This window comes from Muscardinus avellanarius (genome assembly GCF_963383645.1).
Source record: "Muscardinus avellanarius genome assembly, chromosome: 13".
Taxonomy (NCBI): Eukaryota; Metazoa; Chordata; class Mammalia; order Rodentia; family Gliridae; genus Muscardinus; species Muscardinus avellanarius.
The window spans coordinates 5967624-5981569 of NC_137799.1; the positions used below are offsets into that span (position 1 = coordinate 5967624).

Consider the following 13946-nt stretch of genomic DNA (forward strand, 5'->3'; position numbering starts at 1 on the left):
CTCAGATCTCCAGCCCCTCCCGGCGGGGCTGAGTAGGCGCAGCCCTGTCTTCCCCGGAATTCACCCGGTGGGAGCAGATGCCATGGGCCATCCCAGTCCTGCGGTACTCTGACCCTTCCTCTGGGGTCCTGCGGAGAGACGCCATCGCAGACAGGGTGCTGGGAGCCCCTCTGCCCCCCACACCGTTCGCACTCCCGCAGGCAGGAGGGTTTGAGGGAGCAGGTGCGACGGCCCCGCAGCGCGGCCAGGACCAGCCACGAGGTGGCGCCCGCTCACCTGTCCAGCCGCCCCGTCCCGAGCACCTGTCCAGATGCGTCGCCGGCCGCCGACACCCGGGCTCCAGGCCCCCTCGGCCGCCCTGGGTGCTCAGCCCGGCCTCTGCAGGGCGCCCTGCCTGCAGACTCCTGCGGAGTTCGCTTCTCTCCCCACCGGGTGGAATCACAGACGCGCAGCCCCCGCCTCACGCCTGCTTCCCGCGAGGCGCCGAGCAGGGCTACAAACCCCCCCCCCATCTCCTTGTTCTAGAGGAATGGGCCCAACAGGGAGCCCACCCAAGGCCTACAAGCACAGCCTCTGCAGCTCACACGGCCTCTGCAGAGGGCTTGGGGCGCACGGGGAAACTGAGGCCGGGAGGTGCTTCTGAGGGATGGCCAGCCGCCTGCGTGATCGCAAGGGGGGGCGGACACTGGTGCCACCTGGACAGAGCCAGGGGCCAGGGCCGGACCCCAGCCCCCTGACTGCAGCGGGCGCAGTGGGTCCTGTCCAGCAGCCTGGGCAGTCGTCGGGGCCCCGGGGGCAGGGCTGCGGGGAGGGGCAGCCACCGGGAAGGCCTGCGGGGGGCCATGGCAGCCCGCTCGACGGCCTGGGGGCCCAGAGGCACCGCTGCCGGCTGGGCACGACCCCGGCTGGGCATGGACCCGGCTGGACACGGACCCCGGCTGGGCACGACCCCCCCCCCCCCCCGGGCAGCCTGTGTCCCGCACGCCGGTGCGGGGAGGAACAGGGAGACCGCCGAGGTGTAGCGACAGACGGCCGAGATGCCTGGGCTTTGGGGAGCCGCGGGGGGTCTGGGGCGGGGGCGGCGGGGGGGGGGCGCCGGCCGAGCCCAGCAGCAGCTCGTTAAGAGCGCAGATTAAGGACTTTGTCAATTATCTCCGAAGGCTGCTCGGGCGGATTAAACGCTTTAAAAAGTGCTGCGGGTGGGAAGGGGCGCCTAAGAAGCCCCCTCCCCCGCTCAGGGCCCCCTCTGGGGCGGGCGGGGCGCGGGCGGCTCGTGCCCCCCCCCCAGAACCACGGGCGGGGGCGTCGGCCTGGGCCTGGGGCGGGCGCCCGAGCCCCCCGGAGTTGTGCAGGGGCGGGAGCGGCCGGCGGAGTTGACGGTCCAGCGCGTGTGCACGTGCGCGTGTGCGCGCGTGTGTGTGCGCGTGTGCGCGCGTGCCGGGCAGCCAGGGAGAGTCCCAGACGGAGGGACGGACGCGGAGACCGGGCGGGAGCGCGGGCGGGGCGCGCTCCGCACACCCGCGGGCACACGCACCCGCACACGCGGGCACACGCACCCGCACACGCGGGCACACGCACCCGCGCTCGCCGCTCCGGCCGCCCGCAGCGGGCTCCTCGCCGCCCCTCGCCCGGCCGCCTGCGGGAAGATGGTCAACGAGCGGTGGAAGACCATGGGCGGCGCTGCCCAACTTGAGGACCGGCCGCGCGACAAGCCGCAGGTAGGGCGGGCGGCGGGCTGGAGTTTGGGGGGCCCCTGCCGGCCGGCCGGGCTGGGGGGGGGCGCCCGGCCGCAGGAGCCAGCCGCCCGGCCGACCCCCCGCCCCGCTGGCCCTGCGCCTCTCCCGCACCCGCACCACTTCAGAAGTGCCGGCCAGCGCCAGGCACCTGCCCCATCGCGGCTCCGGGACCAGGACCGCTCCATCTCTTCTGAATCTTAGCCAGGGCTCAGTACACGGAGGGGATTCATGACTACTCGGTGAGAAGGCTGGCGGTGCGACTCTGCCTTCAAAGCGGGAGCGCAGGACCCAGGGCCAGCTCCAGCCCGAGGCCGGGCTCTGCCGGGATTTGAACCCAGGTCCCGTGCTCGGGGCTGGCCGGCCTCCCTCCCCGCTGCCCCGCAGGGCGGGGGCTTGGGGGTGCCCAGGGCCGACGGAGCGGGGCGGGGGGCAGCGGCTGAGGCAGCGGGGCAGCCCTGGGGCCGCCCCGGGCCGTGTCGCCAGGGGACTGGGACCAGCGGGCAAGACTAGGAGGCTGCTCGCCAAGAGAGGAGATAATGGGGCTGTTGGTTTTAAATTTCAAATTTCTCCCAGACAGATGTCATTGGGGAAGAAGAGCAAGCTGGCAGCCTCGGGAAGGGGTGGCGGGACGGGCAGGGGCCCCCGGAGCTGCGGCCTGCCCTTCTTTTCTGGACTGGACGCCAGTGTGGCATAGGGGCCCTGCCCTCGCGTTTTCCCAGCCTTCCCCATCAGCCGGCACTGCCTCACCTCCTGGGCCAGTCGGGGTCGGAGGGCAGCTGGTCAGCCCTGCACATCGCCCACTAGGGATCAGAGAGGTCGGGGCAGGTGCTCAGGTCGCACAGCACACGAGCAGGAGAGCGCGGATCAAGCTCTCAGTCAGCCCGGCCCCTTCCATCCCGTGGGGTCAGGGGGTCAGGGGCTCACCGCGCCATCTCCAGCAAACAAGGCCCTTCCTGCTGAGGCCCCAGTGTTCTCCTGGGCCGCTCTCTCTCCTCCCGGCCCTGCACAGGACTGACCGCTTCTCATGCGCTCACTGTATTTCCACATCTTTGCCACCTCGTCTTGTTGGCTCCACAACACACACACACACACACACACACACACACCCCACTTCACTCAGCAACACCTCTGTAGTGTTCAAAACCCAGCTTCAATAAAGCCACCGCCTCCGGGAAGCCTTCCCTGATGCCTGTTGGCGATGCCAAAGCCCTGGTAGCTTTTAGCCTTTGTCTCCCTGCCTTGCCCCCGGTCACACGTCTCTCTTCCACACAAAGCCCTCCCCAGGCCCCCACCTCTGGACCCTTCCTCAGACACGACCCCTCCCAGCCTCTGCACTAAGGACCCAGTGAGTGGTGGGGGGGCTTCCTCTGGGCCAGGTCTGTGGTTACTCGAATCTTCAGAAAAAGAGGCCAGACCTTTCTTGCACCTGTTTAAAAAAGAAAGAAAAGGAAAGAAAAGGAAAGAAAAGGCCCCTCCTGCCCAGTTCCCTGGGGCCTGCCGCCCCTCGGCAGCCTCGTCCCTCGCTGCTGCTTCCAGCCTTGGGCGTGCTGTGTGACTCTGGGTCAGTTACTCGTCCTCTCTGGGCCTGGGCTGAGCCACCCGGGAAGCAGGAGCTGCAGCGCCTGGACCCCTTCACCTGGTGGGCTGCCTCGCAGACCTGGTGGTGTTCTGCCAACTGGAAAGCTCTGAGCGCCCAGGAGGAGTCTGGTTCTTGAAGTCGCGTTTCGTAGGCTGTCGGGGCCTGATGGCCTCTGCTCCCCAGCTCCCCGCGGGGGCTCTGTCACCGGCCCCTTCCCCCAGGTGCCCAGCCGGGGAGCAGCGGGCTCACCCTATGTCTCCGTCACGGCCACCTGGCAGGCCGGTGGCAGGGCCGGTTCTCACCCACTTGAGAGAGGAGGGTGTGGAGGCCAAGGGCGACGGCGGGCCCCAAGTGTGCGCAGACAGGTCGCCTGGAGGGCGGGCGGGCGGGCGGGCCGCTTGTCCTTCCTGCACCAGCCCGAGTAGGACAGGGATCCCGCGTCCCAGGGTGGCCGTCCCGGGACCCCCTTGAGCCCGACTGTCCCTGCCCCAGGCTTACCGGGTGACCTTGGACAAGTTGGTGACTTGGACGTCATTAGCGTACCTGTCCTTTGTCCCCCTGCTGACGGAGGCCCCCACGGCCGGGGCAGGGACGCGGTGACACGGTATTTGCCAGGAGTTTGGACTTGCTCGGATAGAAAGATCTAGAAACGCAGCACAGGCCAGGAAGCGCCCGGTGACGGTCCCATGGGGGCGAGGGGCTGGTTTCTGAGAAGTCCCCAAGATGTCCCTCGGCGAGGCCAGCCCCCACCCAGCCCAGACGGCGTCTCTTGGAACATTCAAGCTTCAAAAAACATCCCAGGAAGAAAGAGAGGAAAGCAAATCTCACCGGGAAGTCGTCCCCAGTCCCACCTCATCCGCTGCGCCTGACTCACTTGGCGGCCACTTAAGGCGGCTCCGCTCTGTGCCGGGGGAGCAGCCACGCTCCGGGTGGGGATTAGTATTTTTGGGAGCAAACCCATGGGTCAGGCGTCCCCCAAACCATGCTGGGCGCCAAGCAGGCAAACCTCTGCAGCTCATCCTTGTTCCCCGGGGCTTGGGGTGAGGTCCCTGCCTCAGGTGTGGGGGGTGAGGGCAGAAGAGGCCATGGGGGCTCCCTCCTTCTGCCCCCGCCGCCCCTGCTCCAGGGCACTCGCCGTGGCACCCTGGGGTGTGGTAGGGAGGCAGAGGCAGAGGCGCCCGTGGTGGAGGCCAGGAGCAGGTGGAGGGAACAGCCAGCCGTGGACTCAGGGCTGGCGAGGGCCCAGCTGTACCTTGGGTGGCAGGATCCATGGGACCTGCTCCTGAGGCTGCGGTAGCCCCGAGGGGCCCAGTGGGACGGCACCCTGGTCTAAGGGCGTTGCTCTGTGTGTGTGTCTTCCTGGAAATGGAACCCCGGGGGCTTTCTATCTCCAAGCTACACCCCCAGTCCTATTTTATTTTTATTTTGAAACAAGGTCTCACTTAGTTGCTGAGGCTGGCTTTGAACCTGTGATCCTCCTGTCTCAGCCTCCCAAGCACGGATGGGGATTACAAGGGTGCACCACCATTCCTAGCTAAGGGCTTACCTTTAAGAGCGTCTATGGCGTCCGTGGCCGCCCTGTGGGAAGTGTGTTCGGGTTAGGGCAGAGCCGGGGGGCCACAGGGAGATGGCCCCAGCGATGTCCAGTCAGAAGGCTGAGGCAGGATCTGGGGCGAGGGCAGAGCAGGGCCGAGGAGGTGGAGCGGACTGAGCAGGGGATGGCTGGACGAGGGACAGGAACCCCAGGGGCTCTGGGCTGGGGCACAGTCTGTGCTCCACCCTCCCCGCTGATTTTATGAGGCCCCCACTGGCAGCTCCAGGCGGCTCCCTAGTCCAGGGCCCCGTGATGAGCGTTCTTGGGCCGGGACCCCCAGGACACTGGGCAGGGTGGGAGCAGCTCACACCTGGCCCTGGCCTGCGGCCCCTGGAGACCGCTCTCTCCCGACTTCCACCCAAGAAATGGGCTCACTCTACAGGAGAAAAGCTAACGAGAGGGCGGCGAGGCCTGCAGAGCCCCAGGCACTGGGTTCCCCAAACCTCCAGTCCTCATCTAGGTCCCCATATCATTTCTGGGGCCCCGGACAGATGTCGCCCACACCCCAGGCACTGGGGGTGTGCCTGCCTCCCTCCTGGCACAGCCTGTCTTGTCGTCAGCAGCAGCAGGGTGGCAGGGTCAAAGCTCTTTAGGCAGCTGCTGGCCCTGGGCAGGCACTGGGGGTCACACAGGGAGCAGGTCCTCCCCAGCCAAGGCTGCAGAAGTGGGCTCTGGCCGGGCGTGGTGGCGCACGCTTGTAATCCCAGCATTGGGGAGGATGAGACAGGAGGATCATGGTTTGAGGACAGCCTCAGCTATTTAGTAATGCCCTCGGCAACTCAGTGAGACCCGGTTTCAAAATAACGAATAAAAAATAGGGCTGGGGGTATAGCTCCGAGGTAGAATGCCCCTGGGCTCCATCCTCAGTACCACACACAAAAAAAAAAGGAGGAGGAGGAGGAGGAAGAGGAGGAGGAGGAGGAAGAAGGAGAAGGAGAAGGAGGAGGAGGAGGAGGAGGAGGAGGAGGAGGAGGAGGAGGAGAAGAAGAAGAAGAAGAAGAAGAAGAAGAAGAAGAAGAAGAAGAAGAAGAGGAAGAAGAAGAAGAAGAAAGCGGCGGCGGCCCGGTCTCCCAGCTCTCGGGGCCCACAACCTAGGATGCCTGGTTCTGGAGAGTGGGGCTCTGAGCGCATCCTCCCCTGTGTGGCCCCCCCCCCGCCCTCCGCCACGACCAAAGGCTGATTAATAAGCTCCAGCCCTGGGGCGCGCGTCAGGCCGCGCGCAGCCCGAAGCCCCCTTATTATCTTGTGCAGATTTCTTTGCAAGGCACGTAAACGACAGGCCATAAGAGTGAATAGCACTTCGTCTTTAAGGCTGATCTCTGAAGACTAATTCTCCTCTGCCGGGCGCCCGCTTCCTCTCCAGGCTGCGGCGCTCCTGCCTCCCGCGCCCGAGCCCCTCACGCCCGTCCTGCGTGCCCTCTGCCTTCCCACGGGGAGAGCTGGGTGGGAGGAGGGCCCGATCGGCTGGGCTCCTGCAGCCAGCCCCCCCCCCTCCCGCCGCCTCGCCAGCTGGAGGGACGCGGTGCCGCCCGGTCAGGACGAGGCGCCGAGCTGCTCCGGGCAAGGTGTCTCCCGAAGGGCTCCCGGGCAGGCATGGCGGGGCCGACTTGCTGACACAGAGCTTTGTCTCCCAAGCCCGGCCGCACTTGGGTAAAGCGGGAGGGAGGACCGCTCAGCCAGCAGTCGCGGGGCCCATGAATCTGGAGCCACCCGGGGCTTCCCTTGCTGCCCCACATGTGACGTTGGGCTCCGGCCTTTGCTCTCAGAGCCTCAGTGTCCCCATGGGTAACGAGTTCAGCCCAGCACCGCTGCACGGGGTGCTGTGGAGGTTTGGGTGGCGGGGCCTGGGCCGGCCTGGGGTCACCTTCGTTCTGCGCCACGCCATCGGAGGTGCACGGGGTGGCCCTCCCTCGGGGCCTGCCAAGTGCTGCGGGGCCCAGGAGCACCCTTGCCCCCCACCCCAGGATATACTGTCCTGGAGACATGGCCTGGTCCATCCGCTCCTTCTTCCCTCTGTCCCTCTGTCCATCCAGCAACCCGTGCCCGGACAGGTCAGTGCAGGCAGTGAGCAGGTCCTGCAAATGGCGGGGCTCACAGTCCAGGAAAAGCCCCAGCGAGTGTCCACGGCTTTCCTTCGACCCCCTGAAGGGATCAGTGTCCTCAGAGGGGACCAGACTCATAGTCCGGGACACGTGCTGCGCCAGGGCAGAGGAGAGGGTCTGACTTCCCCCAGGTACCTCCTCGGGGCAGGCTCAGAGCCCAGCTCATGGGGAGGCCCAGGGGGTGCTGAAGGGGTGTTTCAGTAACTGAATGAATGAAGCCAAGATGAAGCCCATGGGCTCTATCTGCACCATCACGGGGAGCAGGGAGAGCCCCTCCACGCCGGGGTGAGGGAGGAAGCGGTTAAGGAAGGCCTCCTGGAGGAGGTGACCGCCAGCAGAGCCCCAAAGGAGGAAAACAGGTTGGCCCGGTAGGAGAGGGAGCAGCCCGTGCAGAGCTGAGGGAGAGCGAGGCGCTGGGATCTGGCTGGAGCCCAGATGTGGGATGCGGGGATGGATGTGTCTCCCGGGCGACCTGGGCCAGTGTGGAGCACCGCATCCCAGCGGCATCAGTACCACAGGGACGAAGTGAGGCGCCCTCCCCCTCATCCTGAGGAAAAGACCAGCCCCTCCCCCCGGGCCTGCTCACGCTGCACCCCAGCTCCGTCCCTGGGGGCTAAGGAGACTCGGGAGTCACTTGTAGCATTTGAATTGGTGGCGAAGAGGTGTTTGCTCTCCCTTGTTTTGTTAGTAGTAAGATACAATGGAAATTGTATGTATCGCCAAGAAAGCCAGCGAGCTGTCAATTAGGATTGTAAGGTGCCCCCGGTGTTGGAGAAAAGAAGAGCGAGAGGAGAGGTGTTCCAGCTTCCCCTCCACACAGAAACAGCGCTCAGGGTAGAAAATAAAAACCACCTCCAGATGCCCATGTCCATTGATCATGAGATAATAAAAGCTGCTAATATTTATTGCAAAGCGCAGGGTGCCAGGCTCAGCGCCAAGTGTTTTAATATACTAACTCATTTAAGGAGGCATCTCCAATTCAGAAAGTTGGGATTGTGGAGTTGAAATTGGGGGGTACGTGTCTTAAAGTGGAGGAGACTGGGTCGAAGGAGGGGTCCAAGCAGAGGCCTTCTTCTGACCCTCTGCGTGGCTCTGGGCACGCTCTCCGTCCTCTTTCCCCGTGCATAGAATGCTCTCACCAGCTGCCAGTGGTTGGGGCCAGTGACTCTGGGTCCCCCAGAGCACTGGCGATCATAAAGCCCTGGCACTTTCTTTAATTATGAGCTGCACCCCAGCTCTGGCTTCTTTTGTTTTTAGGGCCGACTGAGCCCTGCTCTTGCCGTGCGTGTCCTGTCTCCATCTATTCCGCTTCGAGCGGTTGCCTGTCCTGGGAGTCGCCGCTGGCCTCTTGTGAGAAGGAGGGCCCCCTGGCCTCAGGGCTGCTCCACCCGGCTGCTGCGGCCTCTGTGAAGAGGGTTAGGGAGAGAGAAAAGAGGGAACACAGAGGCGTTGGGCCCCTCTGTGCCCAGGGACCGGAGAACAGACAGGAGTCGCGGGGTCCGTGGGACCTGAGCGCTCCATGCTCCACGGGACCTTTGGTGACAGGCACCCATCTCCCCAGGCACCAGTTTCCTAGCAACTGGATCATTTTAGCATCACCCATGTCAACACTAAAGCTCTTACCTCCTGGGTCCCTACAGCAGGTCCCCACCTCTAGACAGGTGCATGTCGCTTTGGCAGCCATTCTACAGATGAGGAAACCGGGGCTCAGAGAAGCGAGGTCTCTGGCCAGAGGTGACACTGTGCGGGGCAGCAGCTCAGGCCCTGAGCCCAGGCCCGTGTGGCTGCACGAGGGGGTCTTTCCCTCCGCCCTCTGGGCCCGGGAAGGCTCTGCGGGGGCCACGCGGCTACACACGCAGTTGGCCGAGGGCCACTGTGCCTGCGCTGTTCAGGTGCCGGAGTGGACAGGGAGGAGCGAAAGAAAGGCCCAGGCCCTGCAGCCACTGCCTCAGTCTCTCTTTTGCACCATCTCCCTTTCTTTCTTATTTTATTTGCATGTGTGTGGTGGGGGGGGGTCCTGGTGAGGCATTCTACCTCCAAGCTATACTCCCAGCCCTATTTAGGTTTCTCTCTCTCTCTCTTTCTTTCTCTTTTTTTTTTTTTTTTTTTTGGCAGTATTGGGGATTGAACCCAAGGGCATTCTACCTCCAAGCTACACCCCCAACCCTATTTTTTATTCTTTTTATTTTGAAACAGAGTCTCACTAAGTTGGGGAGGGCCTCACTAAGTAGCTGAGTCTGGCTGCGAACCCTGATCCTCCTGTCTCAGCCTCCCCAGTACCTGGATTAGAGGTGTGTGCTGCCACATCCGGCTCTCTTACTCTACCTGGGACTCGGGAGACTTGAGTGTGCAAAGCCAAGAGCCCAGGTCTCCCTCTAATGCCTGCCCTCCTCTCTCCTGTCTGTCTGTCTGTCTGTCTGTCTGTCTGTCTGTCTGTCTGTCTGTGTCTTGTGTCTGGGGCTGCCTGCAGCGGCCGAGCTGTGGCTATGTGCTGTGCACCGTGCTGCTGTCCCTGGCGGTACTGCTGGCCGTGGCCGTCACCAGCACAGTGCTCTTCCTGAATCATGCGCACGCGCCGGGCACGGCGCCCCCGCCCGTGGTCAGCACCGGGCCGGCGGGGGCCAACGGCGCCCTGGTCACCGTGGAGCGGGCCGACAGCTCGCGCCTCAGTATCCTCATCGACCCGCGCTGCCCCGACCTCGCCGACGGCTTTGCCCGCCTGGAGGGTGCCCAGACCTCTGTCCTGCGAGCGCTGACCGAGCGCCAGGCCCAGCCGCAGCGGGCGGACGCCCAGGAGCAGGAGCTGCTGGACACACTGTCCGACCAGCTGCCCCGGCTGCTGGCCCGGGCCTCCGAGCTACACGCTGAGTGCATGGGGCTGCGCAAGGGGCACGGCACGCTGGGCCAGGGGCTCAGTGCCCTGCAGAGCGAACAGGGCCGCCTCATCCAGGTAAGGGGCCTGGCTTGGGGCCCAGGGCTGCTGTCTGCGCGCCGCCCCTTACTGGGTGCCTGACATCCCAAGGACCCCACTCTGGCTCAGAAGGGTGAAGACTCGTCCGAGGCCACCCAGCCCCTGGGGCCAGGACCCCATGCCAGTTTCCCTCCTGCACACTACCCTGGTGACTCTGGGTGTCGAGAGCAGGTGTGAAGCCCAAGGGTCAGGCCAAAGGCCGGCCCAGGTCCTCCGAGTTGCAGGAAAGGTCAGGTGTTAACTGCTCAAGGTCCTGAGGCCGGTCAGTGCTGCACCCCTGTCCCCGCCATACCCCAGCTCATGGCCCACAGCTTTCTGGGGACAGAGAGATGACCAGACCCTCAGCCTGTCCCTCCAACCCTGTCCCTGAGCCAGCCGGAGCCAGGCAGGTAAAGGCTTACCAACATGGCCCTGATGCCAGGCCCAGAGCGCTGGCAAGAAGTTGCCCCTTTATAGGACCAGGGACTCCCACTGTGTCTGCTGTCTGCACCATTTTCTAGAAGGGAACACCAAGGCCCAGAAAGGGTGGCAGTTTGTCCTGAGTCCTATGACCTGGTCAGGCCTGGGATCCGGTGGCCCGGAGCCTGCCGGCCCTCAGCCCTGTGCCAGGTCATGTCGTGACTCAGATCCTCGGGGCTGCAGCTAGACCCTTTCTGTCCACCCCCATCCGGACACCCGGGATGACCAAGTGTTTGGTCACTCAGTAGCTCATGAGCAGTGGGCCTCTTCCCTCCCCCTGAAGGCTGCAGCTGGGGAAATTACAGTCCTCATCGCCCTGTCTGGGTGACGGATGGGAAGGTGGCTCCCTCCCGGGTGGGGGTGGGGACATCGAGCCGCCCCTCTGCTGCAATCCTCTGCAGCTCCCCAGAGCAGCATGCGGGGACCTCAAGACTCCGAATGACCCCCCCCCCGCCTCCCCCAGGCTCAGCCTGGTCACTGGCCCTGGCCACAAACGCTGGCCCTTACAGCTAGGGTGCTAGAGAGGGCTCCCCACTCCATGAGACAATCTTGTTTTTCTGGGGCCACAGCTCACCTGACCCCAGGGAACTCCAGAGACGTGTGTCCTGAGGTCTGGTCAGAGGCAACCAGCGGGGCTCCTGACCCCGCCTTTCCTCCCTTGCTGGGCACTCAGCCGGCAGCACAGACCCGGGTGTCTCAAAGCCCATGGTGGGAATCGCCAGGGATGCATGTTAGAGGCAGGTTCCAGACCCCACAGCTGGTGGGGAGCACGTGGGAGCTGCAGGTGGCCGGCACCCTGACTGGGTCTCATGGGCACTCCCTGGCCTGGCCGGAGCCCAGCAGGTCTGCTTTGAGCCAGCGGGGCTGGGGTCCAGTCCAGGCTCCGTGCTGGCCGGCTGCGGTCCTTGGGCAGATCACATCCCCTCTCTGGTAGGGTCTCCCCACCTGCACAGTCAGGGTAACAGTCCACGTCTGAGGGGTGCCAAGACTCCTAGTGCCCTGTCCAGGGCTCTGCCTGGCTTTGGCACTTGGAAGATGCCCAGTGTCCACCTTGCCCATAGACTGACGTTCACCTGTGGTGAGCCTCTGCTAATATCCCTCTGCGGTAATCATGAGATGCACTTTAACCCCTGCCCAGCACCCTTTTTAGCCCATTCCATGGAGGGGCAGACTGAGACCCAGGTGGCACAGGGCCTTGTGGACACCCAGCCACGCTGCTGAGAGGCTGGAGGCAGCGGCTCTGACTTCACCGTGTCCCAGAGCTGCCGGCTTCTCCCCGCACATCTGCGCCGCTCAGTGAGCGGGGCCGGCTTCCCCATTAATTCGGGGCATGTTTATATATACAATTTCAACTTTAATCATTTGCCGGTTTAAATTGAGGCCTTCCCTGCCCGAGAGCAGGGTGGAGGGGCCGTGCCTGAGTCCAGCCTGTTGCTGCTGTGGTGACTCAGGAGGGCACAGGTGTGCAATCGACCCGCTGATTTTTGCCACCCCCGCCCCCGGGGGCCGTGGCGTCCCTCTGCAGGGCTGGCCCTGGTGCTTGTCCACAGGACACGGTGGCCAGCCACGTGCTGCCTCCCCGGCCCGAGCCCACACTGAATCAGCCGCTCAGCAGAGTGGAAACTGTCAGTGAACTGAGTGTTGCAGGACCCTGCCTCCGGACGAGCTGAGAATCATATTTTGTGAACTGCCGGCATGGTATAGTTCTATTTTCCTTCCCCCAGTGGGCTATTATCCGGCGAGTGACAGGTTCGGTGCATAAGACCCGGCTTGCCTCGTGCTCTCGGCTGCCCACAGCTTGCCCATGTCTCTGCCTCCTCTCCACCCAGGGGTCCTGCAGCCTCCCGGAGCCTGGACTGCAGGCAGCAGACCCCAGACCCTTCAGCAGGCAGCCCTGGGGAGCCCCGCCGAGCAGGAACCCCCAGGCAGCAATGGAGGGAGGGGGAGGGTAAAAATAACACGGGGGGGGGCACGGCCGAGCACCAGCGACCCCGCCCCACCCCCTCAAAGAACTGGCTCCTCATCCTGCTGTTGCCATGGGAGAGATGGTCACTCTTCCAGGGATGTTCTGCCAATGAACGACGGGGAGGGGTTAGGGTCCAAACCCAGGCAGCCATCGCCACAATGGTGCACACGTGACCCCGGGCCTGGGAGGCTGCGGCAGGAGCATTGCAGGTTTGCAGCTGGCCCCGGCAACTTAGCGAGGCCTTCCGCAACTCAGTGAGAGCCTGTTTCAAAAGAAAAAAATAAATAAAAAATAGGGCTGGGGGTGTAGCTCGGAGGTAGAATGCCCCTGGGTTCCATCCCCAGGACCACACACACACAAAAAGTTTAAAGTGTATATATATAGAGGCTGAGACAGGAGGATCGTGGTTCAAGGACAGCCTCAGCTATTTAGTAATGCCCTCGGCAACTCAGTGAGACCCTGTTTCAAAATAATGAATAAAAAATAGGGCAGGGGGTGTAGCCCAGAGGTAGAATGCCCCTGGGTTCCATCCTCAGTACTGCAAAAAAAAAAAAAAAAAAAAAAAGAAAGAAAGAAAAGGAGGGAGGGAGAGAGGAAGGAAAGAAGGGAGGGAGGGAGGAAGGAGGAGAGGAGGAGGAGAAGACCCCAAGCAAGTCAACCCCCTGGGCCTTCTGCACAGTGGCATAGCCCTGGGCACATTCCAGGGGCCCAGGTCACAGGACCCATGCCTGTTCACTTACAGAGGCGGCTCCTTCCAGGCCTCAGTTTCCCCATTTGTGACCGGGGATGACCTCAAGCCCTAGCTCTTGGTGGTGCTGGGTCCCAGTGAGGTCCTGGACATCAGGCAGCCGTGGAAACCCAAAGCGACACTGGGGACGGGCTTGGGTGTGGGGTGGCCTCGTTCCCCGGGCTCCCGGGTCATGATGCGCCTCGGTCCCCTCTGTGCGGTGCAGATCATCACCCTGCCTCGCAACCTTGCGTGGGGCGCAGGAGGGACAGCAGGTGGGGATGTCCCCTAGCCTGCAGGCTGCTGTAGGAATGGGGTGAGCTGATCATCAGATCCGGAGCTTAGTCACAACACCTCCACAGCCCGTCATGGGCCTGCGTGTGGTGGGCTGCATGGGTTCACCTGCAGCCAGGTGGTGGGCGCCTGAGGCCCCTGCGTCCCCGCGCCCTCCATGAGTCCTGTCCCCCGCAGCTTCTCTCTGAGAGCCAAGACCACCTGGCACATCTGGTGACCTCGGTCAGCGACATCCTGGACGCTCTGCAGAGGGACCGGGGGCTGGGCCGTCCCCGAGTCAAGGCTGATCTTCAGAGGGCTCCTCCCAGGGGGTCCCGGCCCCGGAGCTGCGCCAACGGTGAGCGGGAGGGCTGGGGGGAGCGGTGCCCACGCCAGACGCTCCGGGCCTCTCCAAGTTTCCATGGGCCCATTCTTTGTCCTCCGTCCAGCCCACAGCTCCACTTTGGGCACTGAGGACTCCTGTGGCCAGTGGCGGGGGGACACCTCCCCTGCAAACTCCAGTTTTCCAGATAAAAGGA

The 13946-nt window shown here is 63.9% G+C and overlaps 1 protein-coding gene across 1 annotated transcript in view; it reads left to right on the top strand.

The window, feature by feature from the left end:
- Nucleotides 1-1646: 1646 nt before the first annotated feature.
- Nucleotides 1647-13946, top strand: part of FIBCD1 (fibrinogen C domain containing 1) — a gene marked incomplete at both ends in the record, with an annotated part of 30223 nt that continues 17923 nt past the window's right edge. The window contains 3 exons of the mRNA XM_080709502.1: nt 1647-1718; nt 9482-9961; nt 13606-13765. Coding sequence (XP_080565628.1) covers nt 1647-1718; nt 9482-9961; nt 13606-13765 — 712 coding nt within the window. The remainder of the gene's footprint in view (nt 1719-9481; nt 9962-13605; nt 13766-13946) is intronic.